The sequence below is a fragment of the Mustela nivalis genome, assembly GCF_964662115.1.
Source record: "Mustela nivalis genome assembly, chromosome: 13".
NCBI lineage: Eukaryota > Metazoa > Chordata > Mammalia > Carnivora > Mustelidae > Mustela > Mustela nivalis.
The window spans coordinates 18,110,016-18,123,913 of NC_139032.1; the positions used below are offsets into that span (position 1 = coordinate 18,110,016).

At 39.6% G+C, this 13,898-nt stretch overlaps 1 protein-coding gene across 1 annotated transcript in view; it reads right to left on the reverse strand.

The window, feature by feature from the left end:
- Window positions 1-13,898, reverse strand: part of LOC309845945 (guanine nucleotide-binding protein G(q) subunit alpha) — a 306,083-nt gene that overhangs the window by 66,597 nt on the left and 225,588 nt on the right. The window contains exons 4-5 of the mRNA XM_082694485.1: window positions 13,467-13,595; window positions 10,741-10,870 (exon numbers count right to left, since the gene is read on the reverse strand). Of these exons, the coding sequence (XP_082550611.1) occupies window positions 10,741-10,870; window positions 13,467-13,595 (259 nt within the window). The remainder of the gene's footprint in view (window positions 1-10,740; window positions 10,871-13,466; window positions 13,596-13,898) is intronic.

Consider the following 13,898-nt stretch of genomic DNA (forward strand, 5'->3'; position numbering starts at 1 on the left):
GTGGCTCCGTTGGTTAAGCGGCTGCCTTCGGCTCAGGTCATGATCTCAGCATTCTGGGATTGAGTCCCACATCAGGCTCCTTGCTCAGCAGGGAGCCTGCTTCTCCCTCTGCCTCTGCCTGCCACTCTGTCTGCCTGTGCTCACTCTCTCTGATAAATATATAAATAAAATCTTAAAAAAAAAAAGAATATACGAAGACCTCTAAACTAATGATATATTTTTTTAAAGATTTTATTTTATTTATTTAATTTGACAGAGATCTCAAGCAGGCAGAGGTAGGCAGAGAGGAAGGGAAGCAGGCTCCCCGTCAAGCAGAGAGTCCGATGTGGGGCTCGATCCCAGGACTCTGGGATCATGACCCGAGCAGAGGGCAGAGGCTTTAACACACTGAACCACCCAGGTGCCCCAAAACTAATGATATTTTTTTAAAGCAGACCATCAGAGCACCTGGTGGCTCAGTGGGTTAAAGCCTCTGCCTTTGGCTAGGGTCATGGTTCCAGGATCCTGGGATCAAGTACCGCATCGGGCTTTCTGCTCGGCAGGCAGCCTGCTTCCCCCCGCCCCCCCCTCTGCCTGCCTCTCTGCCTACTTGTGATCTCTGTCAAATAAAAAATGAAAAATCTTAAGAAAAAAAAAAAAAGAAAGCAGACCAACAGAAAACTGATACTGGAGTTAAATAGGCACTTTAAGAAGAGGATATCCAATGGTAAAGAAATACACAAAACATTCAATCTCATTGTAATCTGAGAAATGTAAATTCACACCAAAATGAGATGTTCCTACACACCCAATATAATGACTGACACTTAAATGCTGACCACATCTTTGCTGGTAAGAACATGGACCAAGTAGAACACACATATACTGTGGGTGGAGGTGTAAACTCTTTCCAGAGTTCAAACTGGCAGTGTAGTGGGTTGAATGGTGACCCCCCCACCAAAAGGTATGTCCACACCCTTTCAACCAGAACCTGTGAATTTGATCTTATTTGGAAAAAAACATCTTTACAGATGTAATTAAGTTAAGGATCTTGAGATGAGATCCTCCTGGAGTCTTTGGGCAGGCCCAAAATCCAACAACTGTCCACCTAAGAGAGCACAAAAGAGAAGACATGGACAGAGAGGAGAAGGCTAAGGGAAGACAAAGGAACATACCTGAGCTAGGCAACCATATGGAATGCCAAAAGAAGCTAAGAAGAAGAGAAAGGGGAGATTCTTCTCCATAGCCTTCAGAGGAAGCACGAACCTGCTGATATCTTGATTTCAGATTTAGAGCCTCAGCCTTGGGAACTATGAGAACAAATTTCCATTTTGTAACCCATCAAGCCTGTGATTTGTTATAGCAGCCCTAGAAAATGAACATGGGCAGGATTCACAACATTTACGGTGAATTATCAATTCTATTCTTATCGGACAGAACATCAGGTACATATAAGCAAAAACCATGAACAGGATATTCATGGTGGCATTGCTCACCACACTTAGAAAGAGAAAACTACGGGGAGATGTCCGTCAAAACTAGGATGGATACATTGTGGCATATTCATTTAATTGAATGATATAAAGTAATAAAGATGAAAAACTTTAGTGACATACAACAACATGAATTTATCTAACAAACATTATTCTGAACACAAGCTGACACAAAAGACTGCATTTAATTTCATTTATATTTAGCTCAAAACAGGCAAAACTAATGCTATTACAAATCAAAGTAGTAGTTCCTGCTGGGGGAAGTGGGAGGTTGTGATTGGAAAGGGGCACAAGGGAGCTTCTGGGGTACTAATAATGTTTATCTCTCGTGGTAGATGGTAATTACATGGATGTATTCACTCTGGGATAATTTCTCAAACTGAACACTTATCATTCATATGTCGTTCTATATATCCCTATGTCAATAAAATATTAAAAACAATGAAAACATAACTCACTAATTAATCAAATAGGTAAGAAATTAAGTAAGGATTTAGAAGATCTGAATAACTCAATTAACGTCTGTTATAATACATATAATATAGAACCTTGTAACCAAAACTATAAAATCACAATTTCAAGCACCTGTGGAACAGTTATAAAAACTGACCACATATGATGACATAAGCAGTATTTTTTTTTAAGATTTTATTTATTAATTTGACAGAGAGAGATCACAAGTAGGCAGAGAGGCAGGCAGAAAGAGAGGAGGAAGCAGGCTCCCTGCTGAGCAGAGAGCCCGATGCGGGGCTTCATCCTAGGACCCCGAGATCATGACCTGAGCTGAAGGCAGAGGCTTTAACCCACTGAGCCACCCAGGCGCCCCTAAACAGTGTTTTAAATGACAAATGGTGAGCTATACCATGTCCTATTCACGGATAGTAAAATTCAATACTGTAAAGCTGAAAGACTAACCTCAAAGTTCTCTATGTATTTATTAAAATCCCAGTCATATTTGTTTTTTTGGAATTTGATTAGATTAAATTAAAATTTACGAGAGAGCGTAAAGGACCAAGGATAGCTCAAAAAATTGTGAAGGACAACGTAGGAAGATTTGATCATATCAAGATTATGACAAAACTAGTGACTTGGTAACTATTTTATTGGTAGAGGAATAGTAAACAGATCAACCAACTAGAAAACCCAGAGAAAGAACCCCATATGTAGTAAGACTTGACACATGTCACATGTATCATTAGTATCAATGGAGGAGGACAACCAGCAGAAATAATACAATAAAAAATACATGTGGTGGGCGCCTGGGTGGCTCAGTGGGTTAAAGCCTCTGCCTTCGGCTCAGGTCATGATCCCGGGGTCCTGGGATCGAGTCCCGTATCGGGCTCCCTGCTCAGTGGGGAGCCTGCTTCCTCCCCTCTCTCTCTGCCTGCCTCTCTGCCTACTTGTGATCTCTGTCAAATAAATAAATAAAAATCTTAAAAAAAAAAAAATACATGTGCTTAAGGACATCAGAGAGCTGAAAAGTAGGGAAGAAGTACCAGGGCAAGATCTGGAGAAGGAAAGGTCTAGAAAGTGACCCCAGGATTTAGAGCCTCTTTTCCCAGGGGTAGCTGCTGATTCTGGAGGAGGCAGCAGAGAGCCCAAGGGAGTGGGGCTCTAGTGAACCACCACCATTTTGCACCAGGAGTGAAGGTATGCCCAAAGAAACAGGTGCATGCAGGGCCAGTAGCTCAGTCCGTTAGCCATCAGAAAAGCTAAAATGAAGAACAGTGGCAAATGATAGGAACTTTCAGACATAACTCATGGGAATGTACACTGTAATGTTCAGTTTGGAAAATACTTTTTGCCTTATCTACTAAAGTTGAAGATACATGTCCCCTATGTGCCTGCGATTCTACTCCTAGGTATATAACCAACAGAAACGTGTGCCTGTGTATACCAAGAGATAATTCTCTGAATATTCACAGGAACATTATTTGTAATTACCCCATACTGGAAACACATGAGAAGTCTATAAACAATAGAACAGTGGTATTTTCATGCAACAGAATACTATACAGCAGTGAATGAATTATAAATGAATAAATTATATAAAATATATAAACCTTACAAAACTACAATCTTGAGCAAAAGAAGCTGGACACAAAAGTTTATATAAAAGTTCAAAACATGCCATCTGATTCCCTTTGTATAAAAGTTAAACATAAGTTAAAATGTAACTACAGGGTCCAGGGATACATATTAAGGTATTAAAACTAAAGAGAACAGCAAAGAAGTAACACTCTTAAAGAACAGGGGTACCTGCTGGGGGAGGGGCACCATGATGGTTTCTGTGGTTTTGGCATTGGTTCTTGACCAATGGTCCTTCGTCACCACCTTGATCAGGGTGGACACAAGATGCCTTATGATAAATCAGTGTGCTATACATTTTGAATTTGTGTATTTTTCTTTATATGTGTGTGTGTATATATATATATATATATATATATATATGTGCATACACACACACACACACACAGAGAAGAAATATTCCTGAAGAAATATTCCTGAAGAAAATACAATAATACAACAAATAAAGGAAATGAGTGAGCTGACTACATTAAGATTAAAGCTCTTCCATAAGCAACAAAGCAAAGAGAGAAGCCACGTGCTGGGTATAACAGGCAAACAGTACTAAGAGAATATGTTTAAAAGGTGTATTTGCCAATTAAAAAAGGACATCACCATTGGGGGTTGGAGTGAGGGGAGAACCCTCACTTTTCCCAAGGATGGGAAAAGGTAACTCACAGTGAAAACCATCTCTCCGGCTGAGAAGCGTGTGAAACACAGTTGGGGACAGTCACACAATGGACTAGATGGTGGTCTAAATAAGTGAATTAAAGCCATGTGTACCAACGTTAAAAAAAAAAAAAATCTCAACAACAATGCTGAGGGAAGGAAAAAAAATACCAGTGAAAAATAAAATCATCTAAATATAATTTACAATCATGAGTAATATGAGGCAGCCAATATTACATATTGTTTAATGACATATACCTACAGGGTAAAAAAGTGAAAAAATATGCATGGTGCCAACCTGAAAGCCAGTGACTTTTGGGGAGGGAGAGAAATGGATCGGAAGTTATGTAAGGACTTTAATTGCATCTGTATCATTTTATTTCTGTGAAGATAAATATTTAAAGCAAGTAAGTTCTCTAGAATTTCATGCTCTCTTGTGTCACGGAAATAGTTTCTAAAAACAAAATCCACTTCCTTAGCTCTTCTCACTCTTTTTCTTACATGAAGCTGTGTTTAGACCCCTCGGTATTGGCTCCCGATCAACGCTGATGCTGTGGCACCAACTTACACTGAGAGGAGCTTAAGCGACAGCTCTATGAATTCTAGTGTTTGGTTTCCTGGAGGGATATTATCGTGCATGGAACTTACTTCCTCCCACGACATCTCCTTGTGAAGGTGCAGGAGGAGCTCAGTACAAAGAGAAGCTAACTTGTTTTAAAGATAAATGAACCTTCTAATAGGCCATGATTACCTCCTTTTATAATTGCTAAGAGATGCCTGACTACATTGGTGAACTACTGTTAAGACAGGCACCTGGTTCTGTCACTGGCATTTTAATTCTTAATCTTACCATCCATTCCCTACTGTCCTTCCATCCAGCCTTTTCAGGTAATTTATTTTATTCAATCTTGTATGCATATTTGTAGACACATGTGTGCTAATATATAGCCACAAAGGGAAATTTACATGAATTTTATTGTATAGAATTTACAACTTCTGGTCATCAAAAGACACTATTAATAATGGGCAATCTGCAAAGTAGATTTTTGCAGTGCATATGGCAAAAGGCCCACATTCAAAGACTATAAGGAACTCATATGAATCAGTAAGAAAATGATAGATAATCCAAAAGAAAAATGGACAGAGATGGCAAGTGGCAGAGCTAAAATTCCAATTTGAAATCTTTATTTTTTTTTTTTAAGATTTTATTTATCTATTTGAGAGAGAAAGAGAGAGACACAGTGCATAAGCGAGGGTGGGGGCAAGGGAGAAGCAGACTCTTCACTGAGCACGGAGCCCCATGTGGGCTAATCCTAGGACACTTGGGTGGCTCGGTCCATTAAGTGCCCGACTCCTGATTTCAGCTCAGGTCATGATCTCAGGGTCAGGAGACTGAGCTCCACAGTGGGATTCTCCTCCCACTTCCTCTATCCCTCTCCCTGTTCTTTCTTTAAAAAAATTAAATTAAATTAAAAAAAAGATTATTACATAGATTATACCATATAAGTTTCATGTAGGCTTTGGAGGATTTCTAATATGCAGGTACACAAGGAGTGCCCCTGTGTGCCCGCTTCCCTTCACCCTTGCCAGCACCGAGCGTAGGTCTTGGTTCTAACTCATACATGGTAATCGGAAAACTTCTTCCTAGCTTCCTTCAAGCCATCTGAACAGAGAGGTGGAAGAACATGATAACGAGGAAGCAGAAAGCCTAAAGGATGAAAGGGGAAGGGGCTAAAAAAGGGGCAGGTGGCGAAAAATGAACAAAGGAATGAGGAAATGGGGAAAAGAGTTTAAAATATAAAAAAAAAAAGTGGGACGTCCTTCAGGAAGATCCTTGGTAATCAGGCCATGAGCCCAAGCTGAGTTTGCCCAAGGCTGAGGAGCATGAGGAAGGTTCTGGTCTCATAATTTAAGATCAATACAGGACGTGAGGGCCAGTCCAACAGAGAGCGGATGTCATAAGCTCAGCTCTTGTTTTTAACTACTTCTAAGTCTCCTACAGATCTTCCCTCTGGGGCTGGAATTTTTTTTCTCAATTTTTAGTCACTTCCTCACCAATGCTGCATTTTATATGAAGAAAATTCCCAAAACTCACTGGAAGTTTTTAGAGCAGAACAAAGTACAGGTTTCACACTTTTAAGGAAAATGTTCAGACTTTGGTTGTAGCTGAATAACTTCAAAATGGATTCATTTTTAAAACCCAGCAGAAGAGAAATAGGTGAAGGAAATGCGTATTTTAGACTATTTGTTTTAACACAGTTCAAAATCCATTAAGCAATAGGGGAACTCTGAACCACCAGGAAAGGCTCTCTGGCTGGTCTACCACCATCCCTGAGATTAATAAGGACTTAGAAGTAGGGGAGGGCATTTTAATTTCTTCTTGCAAGGGCAGGATTATCATGCAACCTCCATGCTCTTGGATGTGTTAATGGTTCCCTTTGCTTTTCCTCTGAATTTGTCTCTTACTTCTGGAAGACGCTGTGAAGGAAGGGAAATGAGCTGGTGTGAAAGCAGCTGGCTTCAGGCCTTGGGTGACCCTGCCCATGGGCCTCCATCTCCCAATCTTCCACTTCGCTGCTAGCCGGCATTACCAACAAACCCGATAGTTTCACCTCCCCGGCATGACAGCGGGCAAAATTCAGACGAATGGTGGTTTCTGACAGTTTTGACCAGGCATAAAGTGCTGAGATATTACAAATACCTATTCACTCCTTTGATTGACTGACTGATTTTTTAAATCAGTGGAGCCACTCTAAGAATCAGGATTCAAGAATACATGTTCATGGAAAGCCATGTTGGAGGAACGCTTGGGGTGTCGGAACCATCTGGATGTTTTATTAAAACGAAGCCATAATGGGTTTGTAACCATTTCAAAAGCATTAACTTAAGTTAGAAGTGCCCATTCAGAAAGGAAGTGGAGGCGAAAGGCCTACCTAAGTCTGAGATTCAATAAAGAGCATAGTCTGTAAGGCAGCCCCTGAGTCAAGGTCTGAGAAATTATTGTATTAGTCCTCCGATATTCATGTAACAGAAAATCAGAAAAATCAAGACTAAAAGACAGAGTGTGGAGAGATGCTGATAAGCCTGAATGTGTTATGGGGCTGCCTCCACGTGTGTTCCAGCTTTTAGAGGTGCCGAAGTAGTAACATAGGCATGGAAGTATTACAGGGGCACAGCGGGCTCTGGGCTAATGTGTTATCACAGGGAAAATAACACAGCAAAGGGAATGGGCAAATCGACCCAGCTCGAAGATCCTGATCAAAGATCCCGATCAGTCTCACTCTAATGATATATGTTCCTCTCGGAAGAAAAAAAAAAATTAAGAAATTCCTTCCCCAAACCCTAGAAAGGTTGAGAATCTAGAAAGACAAAAGCAGATCTACATAAAAACCTTGACGAGTAATACATAGATGTTTCAGAGGTATGAAAAGCAAAAGCAATCATCCAATCAGAGGGTTTTTGCCTGCGGTGCATTTTCCAGAATTCTCTGGGACAGGAAAGGTGGCTGTTGACAGCCATGCCCAGGTGTTTTTCACAAGCACACACCATGGCAGGTACCAAAAGGTCTGCTTTGGGTTCAAGTGATGACCATCAGATTTCAAAACCAAGAACAAAAAGTTTCAAGAGTTTGTTTCAGTTTTGTCTCACCCAAACCAGAAAATCTGTGGACGGTGGAATTCTCTACCGTTCTAAATTTCCTTAATGTGTTAAGGAAATGGAGAGGCAGTGGCATTTTCATCTATCATTTCAAGTGAAGAAAAAAAGAATGTGACAACAACCCAACATTAAAAAATACTTTTGATGAAAAATGAAACAAGATGGGATCAGGAGGGAGACAAGCCGTAAGAGACTCTTAATCTCATAAAATAAACTGAGGGTTGCTGGGGGGAGGGGGTAGGGAGAGGGTGGTTGGGTTATGGACATTGGGGAGGGTATGTGCTATGGTGAGTGCTGTGAAGTGTGTAAGCCTGACGATTCACAGACCTGTACCCCTGGGGCGAATAATACGTTATATATAAATAAAAAAAATACCTTCGACAGTGTTCCCTAATTACCAACAGTGATGGCTGTGGTCAACATGGACGAAGTAATTAACAGGCAGCGTTGTTCTTACTATGCTGAAGATCACCTAAAATATTACCAAAAGGCTTGACTTAAGGTCAGAGAAAAGAGCACCACGAAACGACTTTTACCTCATAGAATTACAAGGGAGGCTTTGAAAATATTCACAAGGGACCTGGGAGTCCTAATAAAAAAGATAACAGATGATCTCAATTTGTGGCACAAAGAACCACCAAAGAATCAATGAAACTGGCAAAATATTTTTAGATGCACATAATGCCTATATATTGAATAGCAAATTACCGTGGAGACTTTAGTTATGATACCTGATCATCAAAACAATGTCATCATTATCTAGTTAATATACAATACTTTTATACAAAAGCCAGATACCCAGGAGCAATGTTGGGTGAAAGGTGAGATAATCTGTGATGTCCAGATAACTGAAGGGCTGGGTTGATGTGGTAGAATTAGATGAAGGGCTACCCAGGGAACTCACTTCCTTTTCTATTTTGTAAGTTTTAAAGTAAATTAATGAGCACTGAATCAATATATATGTCTTTCTAGATATAATGTACTTGTTTTGTATAAAATGTGTTATCAACAAACACTTCTGCTTCTCCAGCTATAATGTCTTAAATTTTATTTTACTGGACAGCAACTAAAAAGCAGAGAGATTATGACGTATCTAAGGCCTCCCTTTCCCCTGACTCTCTATTCTAACAAGAGGATCTATCTCTTAAGAGGTCCTTCTGCGCAAAGCTAATTTTAGGATTCATTTTAGATACTCTGGTACCTAGCACATAGTAGAAAAGCCCTCAAAACATTCTGTATCTTGCTTCAACTTCCGAAGATAGCAGAAACGTCTTATTCTGTTCCCCAGATACGCAGGATATTCAAAACACTACATTCAAGAATGAGGAACAACAAATGAACACGGGAATAAAGACAGAAATACATACAGACAGACCATAGCTAAAATTCTTATGGTAACTGCTTAACTTAGATTTTGGTAACTGATTGCTACAGATTTTAGCTCGCAGGCAGGCAGTTTACATTATAACTATAGAGGGCAAATGGCTGATAAACACTCATAAAGTTCTTTGATTCAAAAGCCCATATACTTGCACCCTAGAAGGATTCTGACATGAATAAATAGGTAACTTGCTTCTATGCGGGGTATCGCTTCCCGGACTCTTTATCAACCCTGCATGCAAAAGAAATTGCAAATGTATTTTGATAGAGATATTAATACTTGCAGAAAAAAGAAAATATTTAAAAGGACTGGAAACCAGAATTCTTCTATATTAAAAAACGTGTAGAATTAAAAGTACATTTGAATATGCCTGATTATATATATATATATATATATTTTTTTTTTTAAGATTTTATTTATTTATTTGATAGAGGTCACAAGTAGGCAGAGAGGCAGGCAGAGAGAGAGAGAGAGAGAGGAGGAAGCAGGCTCCCTGATGAGCAGAGAGCCCAATGTGGGACTCGATCCCAAGACTCCGAGATCATGACCTGAGCCGCCCGCCCGATTATATTTTAATAAGCTGGTGGAGACATATCATTTCCTTCTCTTGTTTTCTATCCTATTAAGACGGATATTTAATCCATACTATTGGCATGTCTGTCTGCAATTTCTGCCTCTAACAGGTTATCAGGGATCTTTCTATTCCTCCAACACACACAAACTGAATTTCAGCCCAAAGCGAGTTTTCTGTGCCCCTGTGTTCTCCTCCATAGTCAACTCTGACTCATCATCGAGACTCTACCGTCCTCAAAACCCGTATTTATACCTGCTAGGTTTCCAGGTAATGGGGAGAAGGCGACAGTACTGAACCTGTTCTCCAGACAGGCCTATCAAGGATAATTTTTTCAATCATTCACCGTTCAAGGAGAGACAAAATGATGCCATAGCCTATGGGATTCTGTAAGAGCAGAACGGCCACGTCACCAAGACACTTATTGGCTCCACAATGAACTGATCTAGAGCCCAGCTGCAAAGTCACTCACATTTGCCAAGAGAGGTTTTGAGTACTCTTTGGGGCCCACCCAACGCACAAACAATGATTTAAACAAAATGAAAACAAAACAAAACAGGCTGACTCACTCCAACACTCCCAGCTCCATCCTGTAGGAAGAGGGCTAGAAAATGACACGAGCGTTAGCCTAGGGATTTCTATGTTATTTTCATTTTCAGAGTGTCTACACGGTGGTTAAGAGTATCAAATAGGGTCTAATTAAACCTCAACACACAGACCTGCTCATACCACTGACAAGAGTTTACTGTTCTGATTTTACCATGTGCTACCACAGGGTTATCTTTACTACTGAAAAAAGTCCCCAACTCAGTAGTCAAAAAGCCATGAAATCGGTTTACCCCATGTTCCACACCCTACATCCTTGTATTTATTTGTGTCAGATATTGAAATGAGAATCCACTGCCTGTCCAGAGAGCACTCACCTCATTGTCCGACTCCACGAGAACTTGGTCATATTCACTAAGCGCTACTAGAAACATGATAGAGGTGACATTTTCAAAGCAGTGTATCCATTTTCTTCTCTCTGACCTTTGGCCCCCTACATCGACCATTCTGCAAGGTTAACAATATTCATATTAATAGCATATAAAGAAAAAAGGATCAATATACACACAGCTTTACTTACACACTTAAGGAAAACACTCTCTAAAGAGAATGGCCATCCAACTCAATTCAATTAATATTTCTGGTGAACATCTACTAACTTTCTGTTCCCTAACAATCTAAGTCAAGACACTCTGGGTAATTAATAATTGTGGTTATAAGAATGTTATCTGATTAGTGAAAATGGTAACTTTGTAAAAAAAAAAATCCTGTGCTAGGTCAAGCAAAATGGTATTTTACTTCATTGTGCACAGAAAAATCAGAAACAAAATATGCTTTATTTGTGATAAGTTCTAATGGCAAGTACTAACGTCAGTTTTTTTTTTTTCCTGTAAAATGAGAATGCAGAACCTTGTGTATTTCTCAAGGATGCTAGAAAGGACTGCAAACACATTTAAAGGTAGAAGATGCTACATATTTCAATATGGGTATGTGTGATGCTTCAACAAAATGCAAACAGAACTCCACTGATACGTTATCCATGGGGTATTCTGACTTGTTTTCTCCTTCCGATACTGGCAATAATTTGGGACAGGTCCAGTCACTGGACCAGTATCATGGTGCAATTGGCCTCATGCAAACAAATTTTCTAACCTGCTAAGAAGCAAAGTGTGTGAAACATCAAGATGCTTCCAGAGGCCATCACTTGAACTCTTTTAAGGATTTGTTTTTAACATGTCAACGATGTGCTGACTTCCTGGTTAGGAACCAATGCTGACATCAATTAATGTGAGTTTCAATGTTTATATAAAAATATCAAGCCGCAGCTGGCACTGAAGCCAAATTTCCTCAAAAGGTTCAATCCATATCTTGGCTAAAACGTGCACAGTGGTTACAGGGTAAAATACTTTCAAAGAATGAGAGGAGGTCTCTCTGAGCATTTGCTGAAAACTGAAGTTATTCCTGGTGTTTCCCTGCCTTAAATGCAAACTAAGAAATCAAGGATCTTCTAGTTTCTAGTGACTGCTTCTAAAAGTTCTCGAAGGCACAGAAGAGATTTCTAAGGGGCAAAGCAACGGATTCAGGGAGACCTATGAACGATGGACATCAAAACTAGAACTCTTAAGTCTTTAGAAATACCAAATTCTAGTTCTTCATGTCAAGTAAAGAATTCATTACTCATTTATATGAAATCCTCATTCTATAAAATCCTGTCACCCTGAGCCCTATAAGATGCTTTTGATGATGGCAGGAAATTATTCTTCTGAGTCATTACTTTTACAGTAGTGGCAAAAAAGTGTCCTTCAAGCTAGTGAGCAAAATGTAGTAAAAACAAAATGTAAGAATAAGCTTGTTTCAGAATTCACTATCAGTTGTAAAACAATGAAGTGATGAAAATCTCTATGAAATGCTCTATGTCTTCTGAAAATATTTTGCAGGACAGTTTTATAAGCAGTAGGAAATTTGGGTGTTCCAAATTGAAGATCTCCAAATGCTATGGACTCAAAGCTTATGTAATCCAGCATGGTGGAGCTACAAGGAATCTTGGTGATCATCTAATGCAACCATTTTAGAGATGGACAAAAAATAAGGTTCAGAAATATTTCTAAAATGCCACCTGCTTTCCAGATATATCCATTAGAGTGGCATATAGTGGCCAGACCTGACTCCAGGGGTGGAGACTGATTAGAATAAATCCCCGAGTGCTTTGAGGGCCTGCTCATCTGAACCACGTGGCAGTTACCAACTGGGAGTCACATGACTCCTATTTCACATCCCTCTAGTGAATGTAATTGTCTTCAATGGGATAGGCTCCCCCAGAGAACTCAACTCTCTATGCTCAGAGACATATATTCACATGGCCTCACTTCTCAAAGCTCAATGTGGTTTGTATTCTAGAAGTATAACTGAGTGTTTGTGTAATAAGAGATCAAATGAAAGCATACTGGTATTATTTATTTTTTCTCCTCTTAAAAAACATTAAAATACTTTTGAACAGCAGCAGAATTCTTCATTCTATTTTCCTATATAAATTTAGACTGGGATCATCAATCCATTTTCAAAATCACCTATTTTGAAAAATTTCAAGCAAGTTATTTCAGGAATATAAAACAGCCAACATCTTTCTTGCTACTGAAGAATTCTGCATTGGTACCAGTAGACTCGAAGAAAACACCATGAAAGCTTTTGACAACATATATTTTTTGTTCTTAGTAGGGGCGTAAGGTCATTCATATCTTACACAAATCTAAAGATATTTCCATTGTCCTCACAATTAAAAAGTGACTCAAAGAATAGTCAGGACCAATTCTTAAAGAATAATAGTCAGGATCAACATTTAAGGGACTGATTTTGCTCAACCACCAGCAAATTTCAGATTTCACTAATTTCTTGGTGACTGAATTTGAAATGAGAAACCTGCCCATACATCTTTCCTCTGCTTCCTCTTTCTGGAACACATTACTTCATTTGCATATCTCCTGATAATAACTGGTCTGCAGATTGTTTCAAAGTCTACACATGATTTCAGTATTTGTAGAGTTCCCCAAATGTACTAGTCAAGGCACAGGAGCTGGGAGGTGGGTTTAACAGACTCAGTTACTACCTGAAAATGACACTTTGTAAGTCAAAGGGGTATTCGATGATCCCTGTGGTGGGGACTCGAACTCTAAGCACATCTTGCTGCGTAGGCAGGTAGGCAGGGTCAGCAACGCGGTCCAGGTCATTAAGATAGCTGGAGGAGGAAAGACACAACGAGAACGTTAGGACACCATCATGCCAAATCTGCCTCTGGAAACGGAAGGGCAAAACTAAATCCTAAAAGAGAGGTGGAGAAGAGGAAGGGAAATATCAGAAAGGGGCAGAGCAATCTGGAAAGTTGAGAGATAAAAGTCAACTTTCCACTGGCCACAGCAAGGTAACCCATCTATGGATTGCCTGGTTCATAGGCTTTCTCGTTTCTTCTCTGTCATTTGGAATCCATATACAAAGCAGATGGGGAAAGGAAAAGAAATGAAAGGAGTTTTCTATTTTCTGC